General features: G+C 48.4%; 1 protein-coding gene across 19 annotated transcripts in view; it reads left to right on the forward strand.

Annotated features, from left to right (window-relative positions):
• Positions 1-407: 407 nt before the first annotated feature.
• TLE3 (TLE family member 3, transcriptional corepressor) overlaps positions 408-18,148 on the forward strand; it is a 51,014-nt gene continuing 33,273 nt past the window's right edge. For 10 of the 19 annotated variants that reach the window (XM_058156739.1, XM_058156742.1, XM_058156743.1 and 7 more), the window contains exons 1-3: positions 448-1,681; positions 3,715-3,778; positions 5,298-5,342. In XM_058156739.1, coding sequence (XP_058012722.1) covers positions 750-1,681; positions 3,715-3,778; positions 5,298-5,342 — 1,041 coding nt within the window. In that variant the 5' untranslated portion in view covers positions 448-749. Of the gene's footprint in view, positions 1,682-2,211; positions 2,313-3,714; positions 3,779-5,297; positions 5,343-18,148 lie in introns of all 19 variants that reach the window. The other 9 variants (XM_058156750.1, XM_058156753.1, XM_058156755.1 and 6 more) reach the window with 3 other exon arrangements.

The following is an 18,148-nucleotide window of genomic DNA, read 5'->3' on the forward strand; positions in this document are numbered from 1 at the left end:
GCCACTCCGAGCCAATTAAGCGCCTTCCCGAGCAGGAGCCTCGCGCGCAGCCGCAGGAAAGCCGCCCAATCGGCAGCGCTCGGCTCCGTGGCCCGCGTGGGTTTGACGGACAGCCGAGTCGGAGCGGCAGCCGGTGGTCAAGCGGGCGGCCGGGGAGGCGCTTGCGCGGACGCCGATTGGCCAGCCTTCCTTAGCTCGGCGTGCTCCACGTGGGGCGGGGTGCCAGCCTCCATCGTGACGTCACGCCAGAAGCCGTTTGCGCTGAGCGGGCGGGGCGGCCGCCTCACGCGACTCAGGGGGGGGGGAGGCGGGGTGGCGCTTTGCCCGCCCCTAGGAGCCCCGTTGCCTCAGGCGGCCCTCCGGCACAGCTGCCGCCCTCGCCTTCTCCGACCGGCTCTTCCCGGCTGCGGGAGGGGAGGCTGTGGAAATGTCCCGCTCCTCCTCCCGGCGGGCCCAGCCCTTCGCAAAGGCCGCCGCGACCCCGGCCCTCCCTCAGCAGCCCGCCAGCGCCGGCCCTCAGCCGGGAACTGACGCGCACAGGCCCCGAGTCCGAGGGAAGCGGGAGCGAATCTCTGGCTTGGCGCGTCTCGTGATCCGCCCGGCGCTTAGCTTAACCGGGGCGGCTACGGCGGACGGGAGCCTCGGCGCGGTGCAGCGCAGCAGCCGCGGTTAAGGAAGCGGCCTCGGGTTTCCCTTCCCCGCGGGAGGTTGGCCATATCGCCCGGTTCCCAGCCTTGGACAGCCCCGAAATGCGTCGGCCGGAACGGGCGCGAAGGGAGCCGGGCGGGCGCGGCTGCAGCCGCCGAAGGAGGAGCGCCGGCCCGTCCCCGCGGGGGGCCCCGGGACGCTCCCCGCCCCCTCCGCCCAGGCCCCAATCAGAGCGGGAGCTCCCCACGTGGGATCCCGGCGCGGTGATTGGCGCAGAGCGGCGGGGACGCGCGCCCTCCCCTCCCCTCCCGCTGGCCTCGCTTCCCTCTTTCTGCCTCCGGCCGCCGCCGCTCCCCCCCTGCCCCCCCCGCACAGCTGGAGTGGAGGCCGGCGCTGCGGGGCGCCCAGAGAAGGAGCTGTGGCCGCTTGCGCCCCGCCCGGACCCCCCTCCGCGGCGAGAGAGGAGCGGAGAGCAGGGGCTCCTTCCCCGGGGGGCCTGGCCGAAGAGGACGCGGCCCGTGGGAAGTTCTCTTCGGGAGCCTCCGCGGCGGAAGCGCTTCCGCGGCCTCGCTGGATTTCCGCGGAGCGACAGGAGGTGGAGACGCCTCTCTTGGCCCGCCCGCCCGGGCTTTGTTCGCCTGCCGTTTCCCGGCTACCTGCGGGAAGGATCGCGGCGCAGCCCAGACTTAACTCCGCTTCGGATCCCGGGAAACGGCCTGCCGAGGCGCGTAGCTGAAGTGCCCTGTAGTGCGCGCAGCTCTGCGGCTTGGCTGAGCGGCGCCGGATCGGGCCGGGAAGAATCCTCGCGAGCCTGGGGGGCTAGGATGCCTGGGAGCGGCGGCGCAGCCACCTCGGCCGCCGCCGCAGCACCCGGAGGACGACGACGAGGAGGCGCGCCAGGCTCCCGGGGCCGGCGGCGGGGGGCTGGGGGCCGGCGGGTGCTGAGCCGCCCGCGCTCGCCTCTTTTGTCCCGGCTTCAGCAGAGTCCTGGTTCCCGTGGCGGCGGGCCATGTATCCGCAGGGGCGGCACCCGGTGAGTGGCGCTGGGCCTCGCCCGGAGAACCTTCTTTCTTGGGCAAGGGGCCGCCTCCAAGGTTCAAAGCAGCCCCACCCCGATGCTTTTCCTTCGGGCCCTCCTTCCTTGCAATCAGTTAAACTGGGTGGGGAAAAATGAAGCAATAGATCCGCCGCGACGGCTCATTGAAAGTCGCCCGGGTTGGTTTATTTGACTTATGAATCAAATGTGTGTAAAACCGCATCTCCGATGTCAGGGGGGGTCTGGAATATTATTATTAATATAATATCTGTTGTCATTTGCTGATTAAGGACCCCCTTCAATTTTCACTTCTTTTCAAGGAACCCTTAATTCCACCCACCCCCACCTATGTTGAGCTAGACTCTAGCCAATCCAATGCTCTTTTGGGGGGAGAGCCCAGATGGTTCTCCCAGCCTTTCCCCATGATGTTGGGAGGGGAAGAGTCTGAAGTCCCACCCCAGTTGTGCTGGGATAGGGAAGGGTGGCTGTGCTCCCCCTGGCCACCAGTCAACGTGTCTCTTCCTCAGGGCCCCCACCAGCCTGGACAGCCTGGCTTTAAATTCACAGTGGCTGAATCCTGTGACAGGATTAAGGACGAGTTCCAGTTTCTGCAGGCCCAGTACCACAGGTGAGCATCCTCCACTCAGCCCGCTGGATCCTTCAGCCAGGCCTTCAGGGGCACTCTTAAATAAGGGGGGCAGGAAGTAGGCGCCCCTTCTCTGTGGAAAGCATTTGAAGGGTCAAGTGCTGTTTTCTGTCTCCCTTTCTCCTACATCAGCTCCCCTGAGAAATGCTTTGGATTCCAAGCTGTGCCCTAAAGCTTCTGGGCCTCAGTGCCCCCATTTGCTTGGGAGTAAAATCCCATTACTACTTACGTTCCTTGCCCCAGGTTCTGCAGTTCGACAGCAGGCAAATGCAAGGAGATTAATAGGTACCCCTTTGGTGGGAAGGTAACAGGGTTCTGTGCACTTTTGGCGGATAACCATACTGGCCACATGACCCTGGAGACTGTCTTCAGTGGCTCCCCCGGCCAAGCAGCAGAGATGAGCTCTGTGGTCCAGAATCGGACACGACTGACAGGGAAACCTTTACCTTTGGAAATCCTGGTGGTGCTGAGCATTGGCTCTTGAATGCTCCTGGCTCTTTTGCCTTGTCAATACCGTCTTCTGGCTTGTTAAGGAAGCCCAAAGCAGCTGGTGGCTTTCTTCACCCTACCCCCACTGGGTTTGCCTGCTGTTTGCTTAAACTGTACAGTTAGTCCTCGACTTACAACAGTTTATTTAGTGACCGTTCAACATTATAACAGCACTGAAAAAAGTGACTTATGACTGTTTTTCAGTTACAACCAGTGCAGCATCCCCATAATCGTGATCAAAATTCAAATGCTTGGCAACTGATTCATATTTATGACCGTTGCTGTGATCCAAGGTTCAGTGATCCACCTTTTGTGACCTTCTGACAAGCAAAGTCAATGGGGAAACCAGATTTAGTTATCAGCCAGGTTACTAGCTTATCAACTGCAATGACTCACTTAATTGTGGCAAGAAAGGTGATAAAATGGGGCAAAACTCACTTAACAAAGGTCTTACTTAACAACAGGAATGTTGGGCTCCATTGTTGTAAGTCGAGGATTACCTGTATGAAAAAAAACTCCAGGAATGGTGGCTCTTTAACTGAAACCTCCAAGGATTTACTTTTTTTCCAGCCTGAGTTTCCTTTCTCTGGATGGATACTTGGCAGACTGTGACTCAGAGAGTTCAGAAGGACGGTCACTCTGGGTGCTTTAGCTTTAGAGAGGGGAGTGTGTCTCTCTAGGCCTTTGGGCCTCCCATGCTGAGTGGTGCTGAGTGCATTTTTGTGAAGGCCTTAAACCTTTTTATGAGCACAGCTAGTAGACATGCAGGAAGGAAGGAAGGGTTTCATGTCAAAATATTAGATTTGTGGGCATCTTTTTTCTTGTTTCCTTTCTTTGTATTTGAAGAAATGATGTTTTAGATGTCATGTCACTTTAAAATTTCCTATTTTTTTAGTCTGAAAGTGGAGTATGATAAGCTTGCAAATGAAAAGACGGAAATGCAGCGCCACTATGTCATGGTAAGAAACCTCTTTTCAGGCTCTACATGAACAGGACTGGGAGGGATCTGCTTGCTTACCACTTTTGAGTTCCGCTTATTGGGGCTCTGAAAAGTAGCCCCAATGGTCGTGCTCTGGAGGGGAGGGGAGAGACAGCTTGGCTAAATTGCAGTCTCCGGTATCCCTAGCTGTGGTGCCCAGGTGCTCTCCCATGCACAGCCCTACACAGAGGGTCACTGAAAATTCTCTAGTTAACATGGGCCCTTTGCTCAAAAGATGGTCCATAATCCTGACTGCCCTGGTTGTGTGATCTGAAAACTGTTTGTTGTATTGTGAATCCTGGTTTGAGGTTCCCGACATGCATGTTTCTCTTAAGGCTCGTTTGGCAAGGGCTCTGTGTGGTTTGTGGGTTTTGCAGGCTCTGAGCTTCGGGTCCTTCTGCTGCCTCTGAGCAGATTGCTGGTGCATGTCAAAGTTTTACTTCAGGAAGGGATGCTCTGCTAAAGTACCCAAATTGTGTTCAGTGTCACTTCTCTTTTTTGGGGACTCACCCAGAAGGATTACTGGGCTGGAAGTGGCCTCATAATGGCCCCAGGGAGAATATAAGATCAGTGGTGGGTAAATTGAACACGGTGCTGTGTAGTTAGCTGCTTTTACTTCCTGCCATCTTTTCCTCACCCCTACGGTTGTGGCTGTTCAGTCATTATTCCAGGCAGACGTCAATAACTTGGGTGGCCTGGCCTATAGGATGACCTTTGGGTATGTGGAGCTTGCTGAGATTTTTAGGCAGCTGGAGCTGTCTCAAAACTCCTGATTTGCTCTGGGTGGGAAGCTTTTCTCTCCAGTGGCTTCATCTGGCTGGGGAAACTGAGGCAGCCTGATTTCAGAGCAGTGGCTGATTCTCCTGCCAGGCTTCCAATAGACTGGCATGTTTGTGGCCATTTTCTTCCATGTTGAAATGGCTTGTAGAGAAAATAGGTTGGTTATGTATTCCTTGAAAGACCATCAACTGACTTCCTGTTTCTGCTCAGCTCTTGAGTTGTGAATGGAGTCTTTCTAGGATGACTATTGTCTAAGCATTGTATTGTGTCACTCTATGTAAGAAAGCCTGGCCTAGATGGCATTGGGTGCTTGCGGCAGGCAGGGAGCTTCTGCTGTCCTGGATTGTTACGTTACTGAGTTGATGGATGGTGATGGTATCCAACCCCATGGCTTCCTCTATGCTGAGCACCTTATGCCTTACTTTGTAGTGTTGGAGGGAGCCCCAGCGAGGCTTCCCAGAACTGCCTGAGCTGTGCACTTTCTGGAGGCAGCGGGGGCTTAGTTTGCGCCTGGGTAGCTGAGAGTTTGGCTCAAGGGAAGAGACATTTGATGACAGTCTTTTTTTAGTTTTGCCAGGGTGACCTGTACAGAACTGAGGTGTTCAGGGTCCTAATAAATCTGGTTTTGTCATTTTGATGTTGAATTTTGGGCATGCTTTGTTTCTTCCAAACATTTCTTGCATCATTAGTAAAAAGCTTGTGCCTCTTTTGTTTTTCAGTACTATGAAATGTCTTACGGGTTGAACATTGAAATGCACAAGCAGGTGAGTGCCTTCCTCGAAAGTCCCTGTCTACAGGGTTCATTCTGGGACTCTGAGAATGAACCCTATAGACTTTGGGGTGGAATTGTGTGTGGGGGTAGGTGGGGAGTGCTTTTTTCCCCTTGGCCTGAATTCAGGGTGACTAAAGGATCCACAGAACAATGGGGCTTCCTTGACTTTGCGAGTAAACTTCATTTCAGCTGTTGTAGCCAAATTCTGACAATATTTTTTCAACTGTAATATATCTTGGAATTTCAAGAGTGCATTTTACTATATTTATTTCCTTATTGGGAAAATATCCCACCGTTCATTCAGGAGCTCAGGCCAGATCCTAGCATGCTGTCCTCTCATTTCCCCCTCTGTCAGCTCTGCCAAATTAGTTGGCAAGCAGAAGGTGACCGGTTTGACACCCCTGGGTACCTCTCCCAATTTGAACCCAGATTCGCCTTTCCGGTCCCCCCCTCTACCATCTGCTGGGCATCTTGCAGTTAGCAGAGATGGCACTCATCTGGCTGACCGCTATGAATTGGCATCACCCCATCAGATGCTTCATTAAGGTCACAAAGCCATCTGGCTGCTGCTTTTTGCAGGTGCCTTGAAAAGTGGGTTTCTGATTATTTTTATTAAGTAGTCAAAAGTCAGGGGCCAACTGTCTCATAAGGAAACGCTTTTCACTAGTATTTGATTGGAAATGGTTGAAGAACACTGTGCTGTGTGTGTGGTCAGGAGCAACGCACATGTCCTGTTTTGTACAGGAGGGTCTGGCAGAGAGGATGGCTTTGAAAAGAAACCGGCATTATTTATTTATTTATTTATTTATTCGATTTGTATACCGCCCTTCTCCCGAAGGACTCAGGGCGGTTCACAGCCAATAAAAATACAAAAAATACATATAACACAGGTTAAAAACAATATAAAAAACGAATTCAATATATGGCCTAAAAATTGGAATAAAGTTAAAAACCCCATTTAAAAACCCCATTTAAAAACTACATTTAAGCTAACCCTGCACGCTGAAACAAAAGCGTCTTCAGCTCGCGGCGAAGGGTCCTGAGGTTGACGAAGCCCCAGAGGCAGCTCATTCCAGAGGGCAGGAGCCCCCACAGAGAAGGCCCTCCCCCGGGGGTCGCCAGCTGACATTGTTTGGCCGATGGTACCCGGAGGAGGCCCTCTCTGTGGGAGCGCACAGGTCGATGGGAGGCTACTGGTGGCAGTAGGCGGCATAATGTGACATAAAGCAGAGGCTGTGAAATTACACAGCCTCTGTATTCCCCTGTGTTTGGGGAATTAATGAAGTTTCTCATTCTTCCCCAGGCACCTCCAGACTGCCTGGCCATCAGGGCAGGCAGGTGAGTTCCTGGAGAGATATGTACATTGGCTTTGTCCCTTCTCCTAGAGAGAGAGAAATGGGGGGGAGAGCCCATCCAGCACCCTTGTTTGCTGCCTTCCCATCTCCCTTGTGAGTAAAACTTAAAAGAATTGTTATTGAGATCCATTCTGATGAAATGTGGAGGGAGGGAGGTGGGGCTCTGTTTTTTTAATAAACAGTGGCTCTGCAGAAGCTTCTTGGTTAAGGCTGGCCTATGGCACAAGCATGCTAGGACCAGCCTCCAGTCTGCAGCCCTGGGACGAAGCTTGCTCAAAAGGAGGGATTGGAGAACACCGTCCTTGCTGAAGGCTTCCCCTGTCACCCCGAGTCAGCTGCTTTCTCTGTAAGGTGCTTGCAAACCACATTGGCTACTTATGAGAAATGAGGCTCTCTTTCCTGCATCAACTTTCTGGCCTTTCTCCTTCACAATCCAGTTAGATAGATGTCCTTAGTTGTACCTGATGCTTTCTGGTTTTACCTTCAAGTTACCTGATCCTTTTCTCTAATCTACTTTGGATGTAGGTAGCTACAGATTAATGTAGCCTTTCCCCCAGCTGGATGCCTTCCAGAGATGCCCATTATAACTCAGAAGTCCCAGCTGGCTCAGGCCTCTGGGAATTACGATTTCATCACATTTCAGGTCCCAGACTGAAGAAGGCTGATTTATTGTCATGGGTACCATAGGTACATAATGGATAGATTTAGGGCAAGAAAATTAGGTTCTTTCCTCTCTTTCTGTTGTCCACATTCAATCTGTGGCTTGTTTTGGGTGATTGTCTCTTCCATGGGCCATTGGCTCCCTTGCTGATTCTTACAGGTGTATCTGGAGAGCATTTCCCCATTCTTTAATGGGGAAAGATTGCTGGATGACATCAAATGAGATCTTTGGTGGTGCTGGCTTTGCTTTTGTCTTTTACTTTCTGAATGCTGTGATGGACTTTCTTGAACCGGTGCGCACAATTCTGTCTTCAGACCTATCCGGTGACCGAGTGGTTTTGACTTTGAGGGACTGAACCTAGAGGCAAATATTGGGACTGAGGAGAGAAGACAGTACAATGTGGCTTCAGAGTTTTTTAAAAAACCAGGCATCTTGGCATTGTCCTGTGTAGTGCAGTACCTGTCAGATACAAGAAATTTGTTTAGTTATTGAGGACACTTGAAACCTTTGAAATTCTTCCAGGCTTCCCAAATGAAGTTGTAATCGGATGACTCAGGCATGCATGGCAGTTCTGTGCTTATTTGCCTACTAGTAAGCCTGGTGAGACTCGAGTGTCCTTCCGAGAAAGACGGACGTCCCACATGCAGTATTGTAATTTATTATTTGAAGAGTACCAGGAGTACCAGGCAGCCGTAGTTCACTTTGAGTAAGGCTGTAGAAGAGGCTGATGCTGTTGGGCAGTAGCTGATGTAGAGTTTTGGCAGATTTTGTGCTAGATCTGATGGTTGCCATTCCATCCAAGCAAAGGTGGCTGTGGAAAAACCATACGGCTGGGGTATGAGGGTTGTGTGTTTAGACTTCACTCTGTAGCATTCTTAATGAAATGCAGAGCAGAGAAACCTCCATGGCTGTTAACCATGTAGTTAAAGAAAATGCTCAGGTTGTACCTCAGCTGTTGTTGGGGGCAAAAGAGGGTGCATGTGGCTAACCATTAGAGGAAACCAGTCTTGAGAACCTGGCTTATTTCCATGGCTCTTCTTGACCACATCATCAAAGAATAAAGCCTAAATGGATATAGAAAAGGTCAGTTACTTAATTTGGTCAGCTGTGGATATTTGGCTGCAAATGGGTTCTGTGGGGATGAGGAGAGATTTTTGGGAATCGCTGGTGTGCATGTGAAATGAGCATACTTCGTGTTAAAAGCCTTGAGAATAAGAATAGTGTGCACTAAAGTTCTCATTATCTGAATTGCCTCAAGTGATGTACTGTTTATGCTGTTGCCTCTGCTTGTTAGTTGACTGCCTTGAACTACTTGTAATTCTGGAGAAATTGACACAAGCTGGCTGAGGAAACCCAGCCAAGGAGAGTGAAATGAAAGTTAAAGGACACAGCAGCCTTATTGAAAAGCTGCTTTCTCATGAACTCCCCCAGTTTTTGTCCAGATTTTCAATAAGTAAATCAGCTCCTAAGAGGTGTGTGAAATTCTGTTGTCCTTTCAGCCAAGTTTTGAAGAAACGAGCATCTTCTCAGGTGACCGTTCTCTGCACACAATTCCTGGGCCTTGAGTCCCAGAATAATTCATGCAGTTTTATGTGCCCTGCAGTCATGCCTACTGGAGCGGAGCCCTTTCGGATGGATGGATGGATATCTGATTGGCTTTGATTCTTTGGAGATGGATGACTAAACAAACTATGCTGGAGCCCCCCACCCCCACCCCATTGGACATTACATTCAAGAGATTCTTAGAGAACAATTCCCAAGCCCAAGTTGCTATTTCAGAACCTGGCCACGAGGCCCTGTGTAGCATAATTGCCCATTGGTGGAGGGTCCAGTTTAGCCTCTGGGCATCTGTTCTGCACTATCATTGGGCTAGCATGGGGTTGGAGCCCAGTAAATGCCAATGGAGGAGGGACAATGTGTTGTAATCCTGGGAGTTGTTTCTCTGAAGTTGGTATTTCTACTTTTGTGTAATGAGCTGTGAGAATCACCTTGGGAGATGGGAGGAAGACAACCCACAACCTACAGCAACATTTCTCAGAGTGAAAATTGAGGTTGAAGCTCATACAATGGCCAAGACTGAGAAACACTGATTTAGCCGATGACCTGATAAAATAAGAGGAGTAGGGGTGGAGAAAGTATCTCAGAAGGGACTCTCCCTAGTTCTATGGGAGGTGAAGGCAGGGGAAGAGGAAAACACTTTCAGACTTGCACAATTCTGTTACAGTAATTCTGTTACTTACCATCAAGATAGTATTAGTATTCATAGTTTTGGTTTCCTGTTCAGACTACATTGAAGTCTGACTTTTTGTGAGTTCCCCAGGGTATATAAGGTGGATGGCCATATAGGTCTCTTACATAAATATATTACATTTTTTGGCTGCTGGATTCCTGAGCTTTCATTTAATACTGCTCCCTGTTGTTGCATTAAATAAGAAAGTGACCAATTGACAACTCTGGAATGTATGGTGTCATTATTATAAGGTTTGTTTGATCACTTTCCAGAGCAGTGTCAACTCCTTCAGGGCATTAGTATCAATCAGTCAGTCAGTCAATTGATCAATCAATCAGAATAGAGTTGGAAGGAACCGTGGAAGTCTTCTAGCCCAACCACCTGCTCAAGCAGGAGATGTAAGGACCTGCTCTAGCTGGTCCCTCAGGAAAGCAAAACTCTTGACTCCATTGAATCAAAAGAACTTATACTGAAAGAAAATGGTTGCAGCAAAGTCAGGTGGAATCTGAAGGTCCCGCACAAAGCAATTCTTCCGTTCCCCAAATCCAATCCCACTGATTAGTCCACCAGCAGCCAATGTGATGCCACAAGATTGCTTTGAGAACTGCAAGGTGCTAGGCAGAGAATGGTTCACTCTCAGGGCACAATGGCCTTGGAACCAGACTGGGATGGAGTCTGTTCCATTTCCGCAGACAATCCCTAATTCCCAGACAGTTAACAGCAAAAGCATGCAAAAAATGGCATCAAGCCTTCGTCCCCCTGCCCCTCCTTCCAACAGAATGGCAGGAGATGATGGTAGACCTGACAGGAAACCCTTATACTGTGTTTCCCTGAAAATAAGACCAGGTCTTATATTTATTTTTGGTCCAAAAGACCCATTAGGGCTTATTTGGGGGGGGGAGAAGATTTATTTTTCCATATAGGGGAGGCAGCGAGTAAGCAGGGGCCAAAGGTGTCCAGCAGCAGCTGCAGCTTACCATTCCTTGTGCTGCGAAGCCCACACAGTGCAGGTGAGTGGGAGCACCGCTATTGCAAGGGCAGCCCCTGCCGGACACGCACAGCTGTCTGCCCACTCCTGCCCACAGTCTGCTTGCCCGCGGCCGCGATGGGGCAGTTAATTATACAGCGCGTCCAGTGGGCCTGTGCCACTGCCACGAGGTGTGATGAGACAGGGAGCAGGGCAGGGGTGGCACCACAGCACAGCCTGCACATGCTTGCTGCCTCCTATAAGACAAAGCAAAAGAGAAAGCGGGTAGGGTGTAGAAAAAGGTCTGTCCAGGAAAACGAAAGGAAAGGCAGGAAGAGCCGGGTGAAAAGTCACACTTTTCTGCCCGCCAGGTCGCTTCATCCAGAGAGAAGGCAAAGTTTCAATCCCACTTCTGGGGTGGAGTGCAGAGCAGGGCACATAGGCAGCCTGCCCTGCGGAGCACCAGCCACTCTTGCCCAGCCTTCCCCACCAGGGAGCAGGGCTCTTTCCATCTTTCCTGCAGCTGCAGCCCCCCTCGGGCCTATCTCTGCACAGGCCCCATCCGAACAGGTGGCCAAGGATACTATTGAGCATCGGGGCCTGCAGAACCCTGATACTGGTGGGGTGAGGCGGCAGCACAGCAGCGGCAAGAGTCCCAGCCCTTGCCATGGCAACCAGCGGTGGAACAGGAGTGGCAGCAGGAGGCACCCCGCTGGCTACCACTGCTGGGTGAGATGGGGAAAGGGCTGCTCCAGTCACTGTCGCCATTGAAGCTGGCCCTGGTGGGAGGGGTGGGGTCGGCCGGCCCGGCTCCCACGCTGTTCCTGGAGAAGGGTACAATGGCAGTGGACGGGACTCCTGCCACTGCTTTGTGCTGCCACCTCACCCCACCAGCATCAGGGCTCTGCAGGCCCCGCCACCCCAAGAGTATCCTTGGCCACCCATCCGTCCGCTTGGGTATATACAAATACTTATTTATAACTTAAACTATCATTTATTATCATAGTATTATTGTCAATATTATTTCTTTATATTAATATTGTTTTATAATTCAGTATGTCTCGTGTGTTGCAATGGATGATTCTAACAGGCTTATTTTTGGGGTAGGGCTCATTATGAGCATCCATTATTTTCAGGTTGGGTCTTATTTTTGGGAAAACAGTACCATTTCAGATATATTATTATATATAATATATTATGTAGTATATACATATATATTCAGATACATTAGTAGTGCTTTGCTAGATGGGACTGAGTGGCAGAGAAATAACAGATATGAGGACCCAGATAGTTGGAGGCAATATGCTGACTGTAAACTGCTAGAGAGGGCTGTAGAGCACTATGATGTGCTATATAAATCTTGAGTGCTAGTGCTATTGTTAATATTCAGGCAGTCCATTTTCCATTTCTGAGCAGTTTGTGTTCTTGTATCTTTATGATTGTATTGCGAGGATTTTTATGTAAATTGCTATAAGACTGGGGTAGAACATCAGAGTATGAATCAAAGATGCTTCTTTACTAATAGGACTTTTTGAGCAGTCTAGGAGAGAAAAGGCAAAGCATCATCCATATTGTACCTTGTAAGTTGCCCAGAGTCATTCTAGGAGATTGGATGGCCACATAAATCAAGTCAGCCAATCTATGTATATAAAAGTGAAATACCACTCACGCATCATCACAAAATGTCCAAAACCGTAAAGCCTACAAACAAGCCACGTATGTTCCTCTTGGCTTCTAGGTGCTCACTTTTTCAAAATGACCATCAGAGCATTAGAATAGAATAGAATTTTTATTGGCCAAGTGTGATTGCACACACAAGGAATTTGTCTTGGTGCATATGCTCTCAGTGTACATAAAAGAAAAGATATGTTCATCAAGGTACAACATTTACAACACAATAAATTTCCTATATTATTATTAACATGCTCTGATGCTAAGGAGTTCTACACCTCCTCCCCACCTGAAAAAAAATTGTTCCAAATGCAAAACACAAGCAGAGGAGAGGAGTTTCAGTTTCAGTTTTACTTTTGTAGCAGGAAGCAGCTTTACTACAGAACAGTTGAGCTAAGCCACGGCCAGGCTCCTTCCTGTCTCCTTGCTCACACAGCAAATATTGTTTCACTTTCCAAGCAGCCCTCTGATGCTAAGGAGTTCTACTCCCCATCCTCACCTGAAAAGAAATCTGTTCCAAATGCAAAACACAAGCAGAGGAGAGGAGTTTCAGTTTTACTTTCACAGCAGCAAGCAGGGGATAGAATAGGAGAGGCTTCTATGAGGCACCTGAGGGAGAGAAGGGGGTAGGATAGGGGAGACTTCTGTAGGGCAAGCCTGAACGAGAGAAGGGGATAAGATAAGGGAGGGCTATCCCGGGTTGGGTGTGCGAGGTTAGGCAGGGCCAGCTCCCTTTTCCCGCTGCCCTGAGCTTCTTAAAGCCACAGCTGCGCGCTGCGGGCCCATCCCCTTTTCCGTCATCCCTTCCTCCTGGATCCCATTCCCACCCTGCCAGCCCTCATTTTAGTGAGGCCAGCGTCGGTTGTGGCCAGGTCAACCCAGCATCTCAGGGCCGAGAGCAGGTTGCGCATCTCCCCAAGCGACCGAGGCATGTCCAGTAGCTACAAGGGCTGGAAGAAACTCCAGCAAGAGTGAGGCGCCAGAAAATCAGCCCCAGCTGCTTCTCCATCCCCACCCCGCCGTCGCCCTTACCTTCTCAGGCCAGGCGAGGAGTAACTGGGAGGGGAGGGCGAGGGGTGGGGCCAGCCAGTGATGGGACAGGGAGCCGCAGCAGAGGGACCAAGGAGCTGCATGCAGCTCTAGAGCTGCAGGTTGCTGACACCCAGTCTAGAAGAAAATGAGATTTCCAACACCTGATCATTTGGTAAAGGTGTCCTGGCGATCATTTACTGATGAAGCCGATTAAAGTGCTACCTAGACTAGGGGCTCTGACTGCATAGGAGTGGGGACGTTGACGGTTTTTTAAATATGAAGGAATCCTTTAACAAAAGTAAACTGCTCCACCTTAAGGTTCTAAAATTGTGCAAACATGCCCTCCCTGTATGTGCAGTCCATCAGTTGTATGCCTCTCGCAATCTGCCGGGGGTACATCTTCCTTTCAAATAGCCGCCTTCTTTCCCCGTGTCTGCTCTTAGAAATCCTGTCCTTGCAGATCCATGGCCTCAAGCCATGCTGAACTGGGCCTGGTTTTCTCATTTTTGTTTCCACGTTGGTCCTCTTTTCTCTGTGCAATTGGGAACTCCATAACATCTGCTTGTGCCTGCATGCAGACTCCTCCCTGTGAGTAATTCTCATCAGCAGAGTTCGCTAACCCTGCTAATGAAGACTTGCAACCACAAATAGCTTTCAAGATGCCGTGGAGTGTCTGACAGTAGAGAGCACTTGAATATGTGCTAGACAGCTGGAAGTTGCCCCATATTGTCTGCCTGAGTGAGAACTGCCGATGCTCAAGGACTTATTTTCATCTGCTTTGAGAGACAATATTCTGCTTTCAGCAAATACTGGAGGCACTTGGGTAGATGACTGCAACTCTGAGATTGTTTTAAGACTTGTTGGGAAATAGGCAGTGAACAAAAGCCACAACGAAGGTCTTTGAGGAGTATCCACTATTTCCAGCAGAGGTGAGAAGCTTCAGTTCCCTTCAGAATGTGATAGTCCAGTGATGGTCCAGGGACCTTGCAGTCTTCCTTAGTAGCACCTTACCTGTCAGGCCCATGGTGCAAATAGGGGAAGGCCGGTGAGAAATACAGAGTGCTAAACTGTACTGGGCCTTGGGGGCTCTAGGACCAGGGAAAGAATAGGTTTGGACAGAAGGGCTGCAGTGGCTGCTGTGTACAGAAAAGAGGAATTCCTGGCGGGGAAGGGATGCTCAAAACAAAGGAGATGATACCTTGGTTGCTTTCAGTCACCTGCAAGAGAGATTTGTTCTGAGACTTACAAGAACAAACGGATAGTTCAGAGAAGGGCTGCCAAGGCAGTGAGGGTTGTGAAGAACTCCTAAAGTAGCAGGGTATGGTTCTGTTGGCTGAAGAAAAGTCTGTCTTCAGATGTTCCCCTTCATGGAAGACCTCCAGGCAGAGACTGAATGGCCATCTATCCAAAATATTTTTAGAAGATCCTGGACTGTTCCACTCTATTGTTGCCGTGTGTCGGTGATTGTAGCTGTTTTCTGCTGAATAAAAAGGAATAACATGAGTCTTTGGACTGGAATTGATCAGGGAATTTAAAGAGCCCATACCTTCCTCTGACTCACAGGTCTATACTTGGCACCTTGAAAGCCTGAATCAGCAAATGGCCACAGTATCACCAATGAGAAGGGTGAGGATACACAAGAAAGAAAGAAAGGACCTTCTATAGCTGGAATTGGCAGCAGAAGCAATTCTGTCAGGAGGCTGCCCAGTAAAGAGTGGGGCAAGGAGGTAGTCTCAACAGACACAGAAAAATATCCTGTACGGCTGTAGCTAGAAACAAATGGTTTTCAAGTCCTAAGAGGTGAAACAGGTTTTGTCCAGAAGAACAGTTGGTTCTGGGGACAAGAGGTTGCATTGCTGAAGAGCAGGGAAGGGGCATCTGTGTCCTCGAAGAAAAAGAACAAGCGTTATTTATTTATTTATTTATTTATTTATTTATTTATTTATTTATTTATTTATTTATTTATTTATTTATTTATTTATTAGGACTCAGAGCGGTTTACAGCCATATTAAAAACAGAATACAAACAACAAATTTAAAAACAGAATTAAAACGAAATATTTAGTAGGCCAAATCAACTAAAACGGTCATAGACCGACATAAAACCCATTTAAAATTACAATTTAAAATTTCACTTAGGCCAGTCCCGCACGGTGGAATAATAAGGTCTTCAGTTCACATTTGAAGCTCCGGAGGTCGGGGAGTTGGCGCAACCCCGAAGGCTACTCATTCCAAAGGGCCGGTGCCGCCACAGAGAAGGCTCTCCCCCTGAGGGCCGCCAACCAACATTGTTTGGTCAACGGCACCCTGAGGAGGCCCAGTCTGTGGGAGCGCGCGGGTCGTTGGGAGGCTATCGGTGGCAGAAGGCGGTCTCGTAAATAGCCCGGTCCTAAGCCTAATGGATGTTTAATCAGGATCAGGATCAGGAGCAAGACAAAATATCACATCAGGTACCACTTCCTGCTAATTTGCCAAAACTAATTTTGCAGTGGACGGCTCTGAAACTCAACTTGGTGGATAAAATGTGCAGTTGACTAGGAATGAAAACCTGAGTTGGGGACCTCAGATAATGACTGCGTTCTGTATAATTCTCTCCACTAACACCAAGAGCAAGGGGCATGAATAAGAGAACAAAATGGCAAAAATAATTTAACAGTAAAGCGAAGACCTGAGAGGGTGATTCCATGGAATACAGGGAATGAATGTTCAAGGAGCAGAAACACTAGAAATGGTAGATGGGTTTGCACTGCAAATTAACTTCACCCATTCTTGCTGGAAAAGCCATGTGAATGAATTTGGCAGGCGTGTAGATTTTCTCTGGATTGAAATAAGTGAAGGAACAAACAGGCAACCTTTGCTTCTGTCACCTACTCATCTAAGGGGAACACTTCCAGCAGGAAATTGCAGTTCTTTCAGGAGATATTGCAAAGATCAGAGTCTTTAATTACCTTAATATCTGTTGGGAGACAAACTCAGGCAGGATTGAAGAGTGACATTTATTTATTTATTTATTTATTTATTTTGTCAAGCACAACAGTATATATAAGTATAAGCATGAAATAACCATACAAATTGGATACAATCAAGGGAACATTAGGACAGGAACGGTAGGCACGCTGGTGCTCTTATGCACGCCCCTTATAGACCTCTTAGGAATGGGGTGAGTCAATAGTAGATAGTCTTTGGTTAAAGCTTTGGGGATTTTGGGAAGAGACCACAGAGTCAGGTAGTGCATTCCAGGCATTAACAACTCTGTTACTGAAGTCATATTTTCTACAATCAAGATTGGAGCGGTTCACATTAAGTTTAAATCTATTGTGTGCTCGTGTATTGTTGCGATTGAAGCTGAAGTAGTCTTCGACAGGAAGGACATTGTAGCAGATGATTTTATGAGTTAAACTCAGGTCATGCCGAAGGCGATGGAGTTCTAAATTTTCTAAACCCAGGATTTCAAGTTTGGTGGCATAAGGTATTTTGTTGTGATCAGAGGAGTGGAGAACTCTTCTTGTAAAATATTTCTGGACACGCTCAATTGTATTAATGTCCAAAATGAGGTGTGGGTTCCAGACAGGTGAGCTGTATTAGAGAATTGGTCTAGCAAATGTTTTGTATGCTCTGGTTAGTAGTGTAATCTTTCTGGAAAAGAAGCTACGCAAGATTAAGTTTACAACTCTTAAAGCCTTTTTGGCGATGTAGTTGCAGTGGGCTTTGGCACTTAGATCGTTTGATATGAAAACTCCAAGGTCTTTGACGGGGTGAGGGTCATCTACAATGTTCATCAAGCTTGTATTTAGTGTTCTGATTCTTTTTTTCCAATGTGTAAGACAGAACATTTGCTGGTTGAGATTTGGAGTTGCCAAATTTTTGACCATTCCAACACAAAGTCAAGGTCTTTTTGAAAGGTAGCTGCATTGTTGGTAGTGTTAAATAGTTTAACATCATTGGCGAAGAGAACACAATTATTTATAATATGGTCACAGAGGTCGTTAATGTATAATATGAAGAGTGTTGGTCCTGCCTTGGGGGACACCGCTATTGACAGGAGTGGGATTTGATAGGGCACTGCCTATTTTGACCACTTGTTGTCTGTTTGACAGGAACGCTGTTATCCAATTATGGAGGGGTCCAGAGATGCCGTAGGATTTTAGTTTTAGAAGTTTTTCATGTACCACTGAGTCAAAAGCTTTACAGAAGTCTATGTAAATTGCATCTATTGCTTTGTCCTGGTCAAGATTTGTAGTCCCTATGTTTTTGCAGTGAAGAAGTTGTAAATTACAGGGATAACTTTTTTCTGAAACCAAATTGTTTATTAGAGAGTAGGTTGTTTGTTTCAAGGTGGAGGGTGATGGATTGGTTGATGATTGATTCCATTACTTTTCAGGTGACGCAGCATAAAGAGATTGGTCTGTAATTTTCAACTAGGCTGGGGTCTCCTTTTTTGAAGACAGGGATGACCGTGGCTAGTGACCATAGTTTGGGAAGGGAGCTGGTCCTGAAAGATTTTTCAAAGATTGTGCTTAGGGGTTTTGCTATAACAGTGGAAAGCTTTTTTAAGAAGTGTGCACATAGACCCTCAGGTCCAATAGATAGAGATGGTTTCAGTCTGCGAAGGGCCTTTTCAACATTATCTTCTGTGAAATCTATTTGTGTTAGATCGTTGTAGTCATTGTTGGTATGACTGGGGAATTTTGGGTATGAGCCATTACTGTTAACAAAGACTGAGCTGAAGAATGTGTTGAAGAGGTTTGCTTTAACGGCTTCAACATTGCATTTTTTACCGTTTGGTCCTTTTAGGGGTGGGATGGATCTCTAATCTTTAAGTTTGTTGTTTACAAAATTATAGAAAGCGCGATTGGATTTTTTGCACAGAAGGTCGTCTTCT

The sequence above is a fragment of the Ahaetulla prasina genome, chromosome 13 (genome assembly GCF_028640845.1).
Source record: "Ahaetulla prasina isolate Xishuangbanna chromosome 13, ASM2864084v1, whole genome shotgun sequence".
In the NCBI taxonomy this organism is placed as follows: Eukaryota; Metazoa; Chordata; class Lepidosauria; order Squamata; family Colubridae; genus Ahaetulla; species Ahaetulla prasina.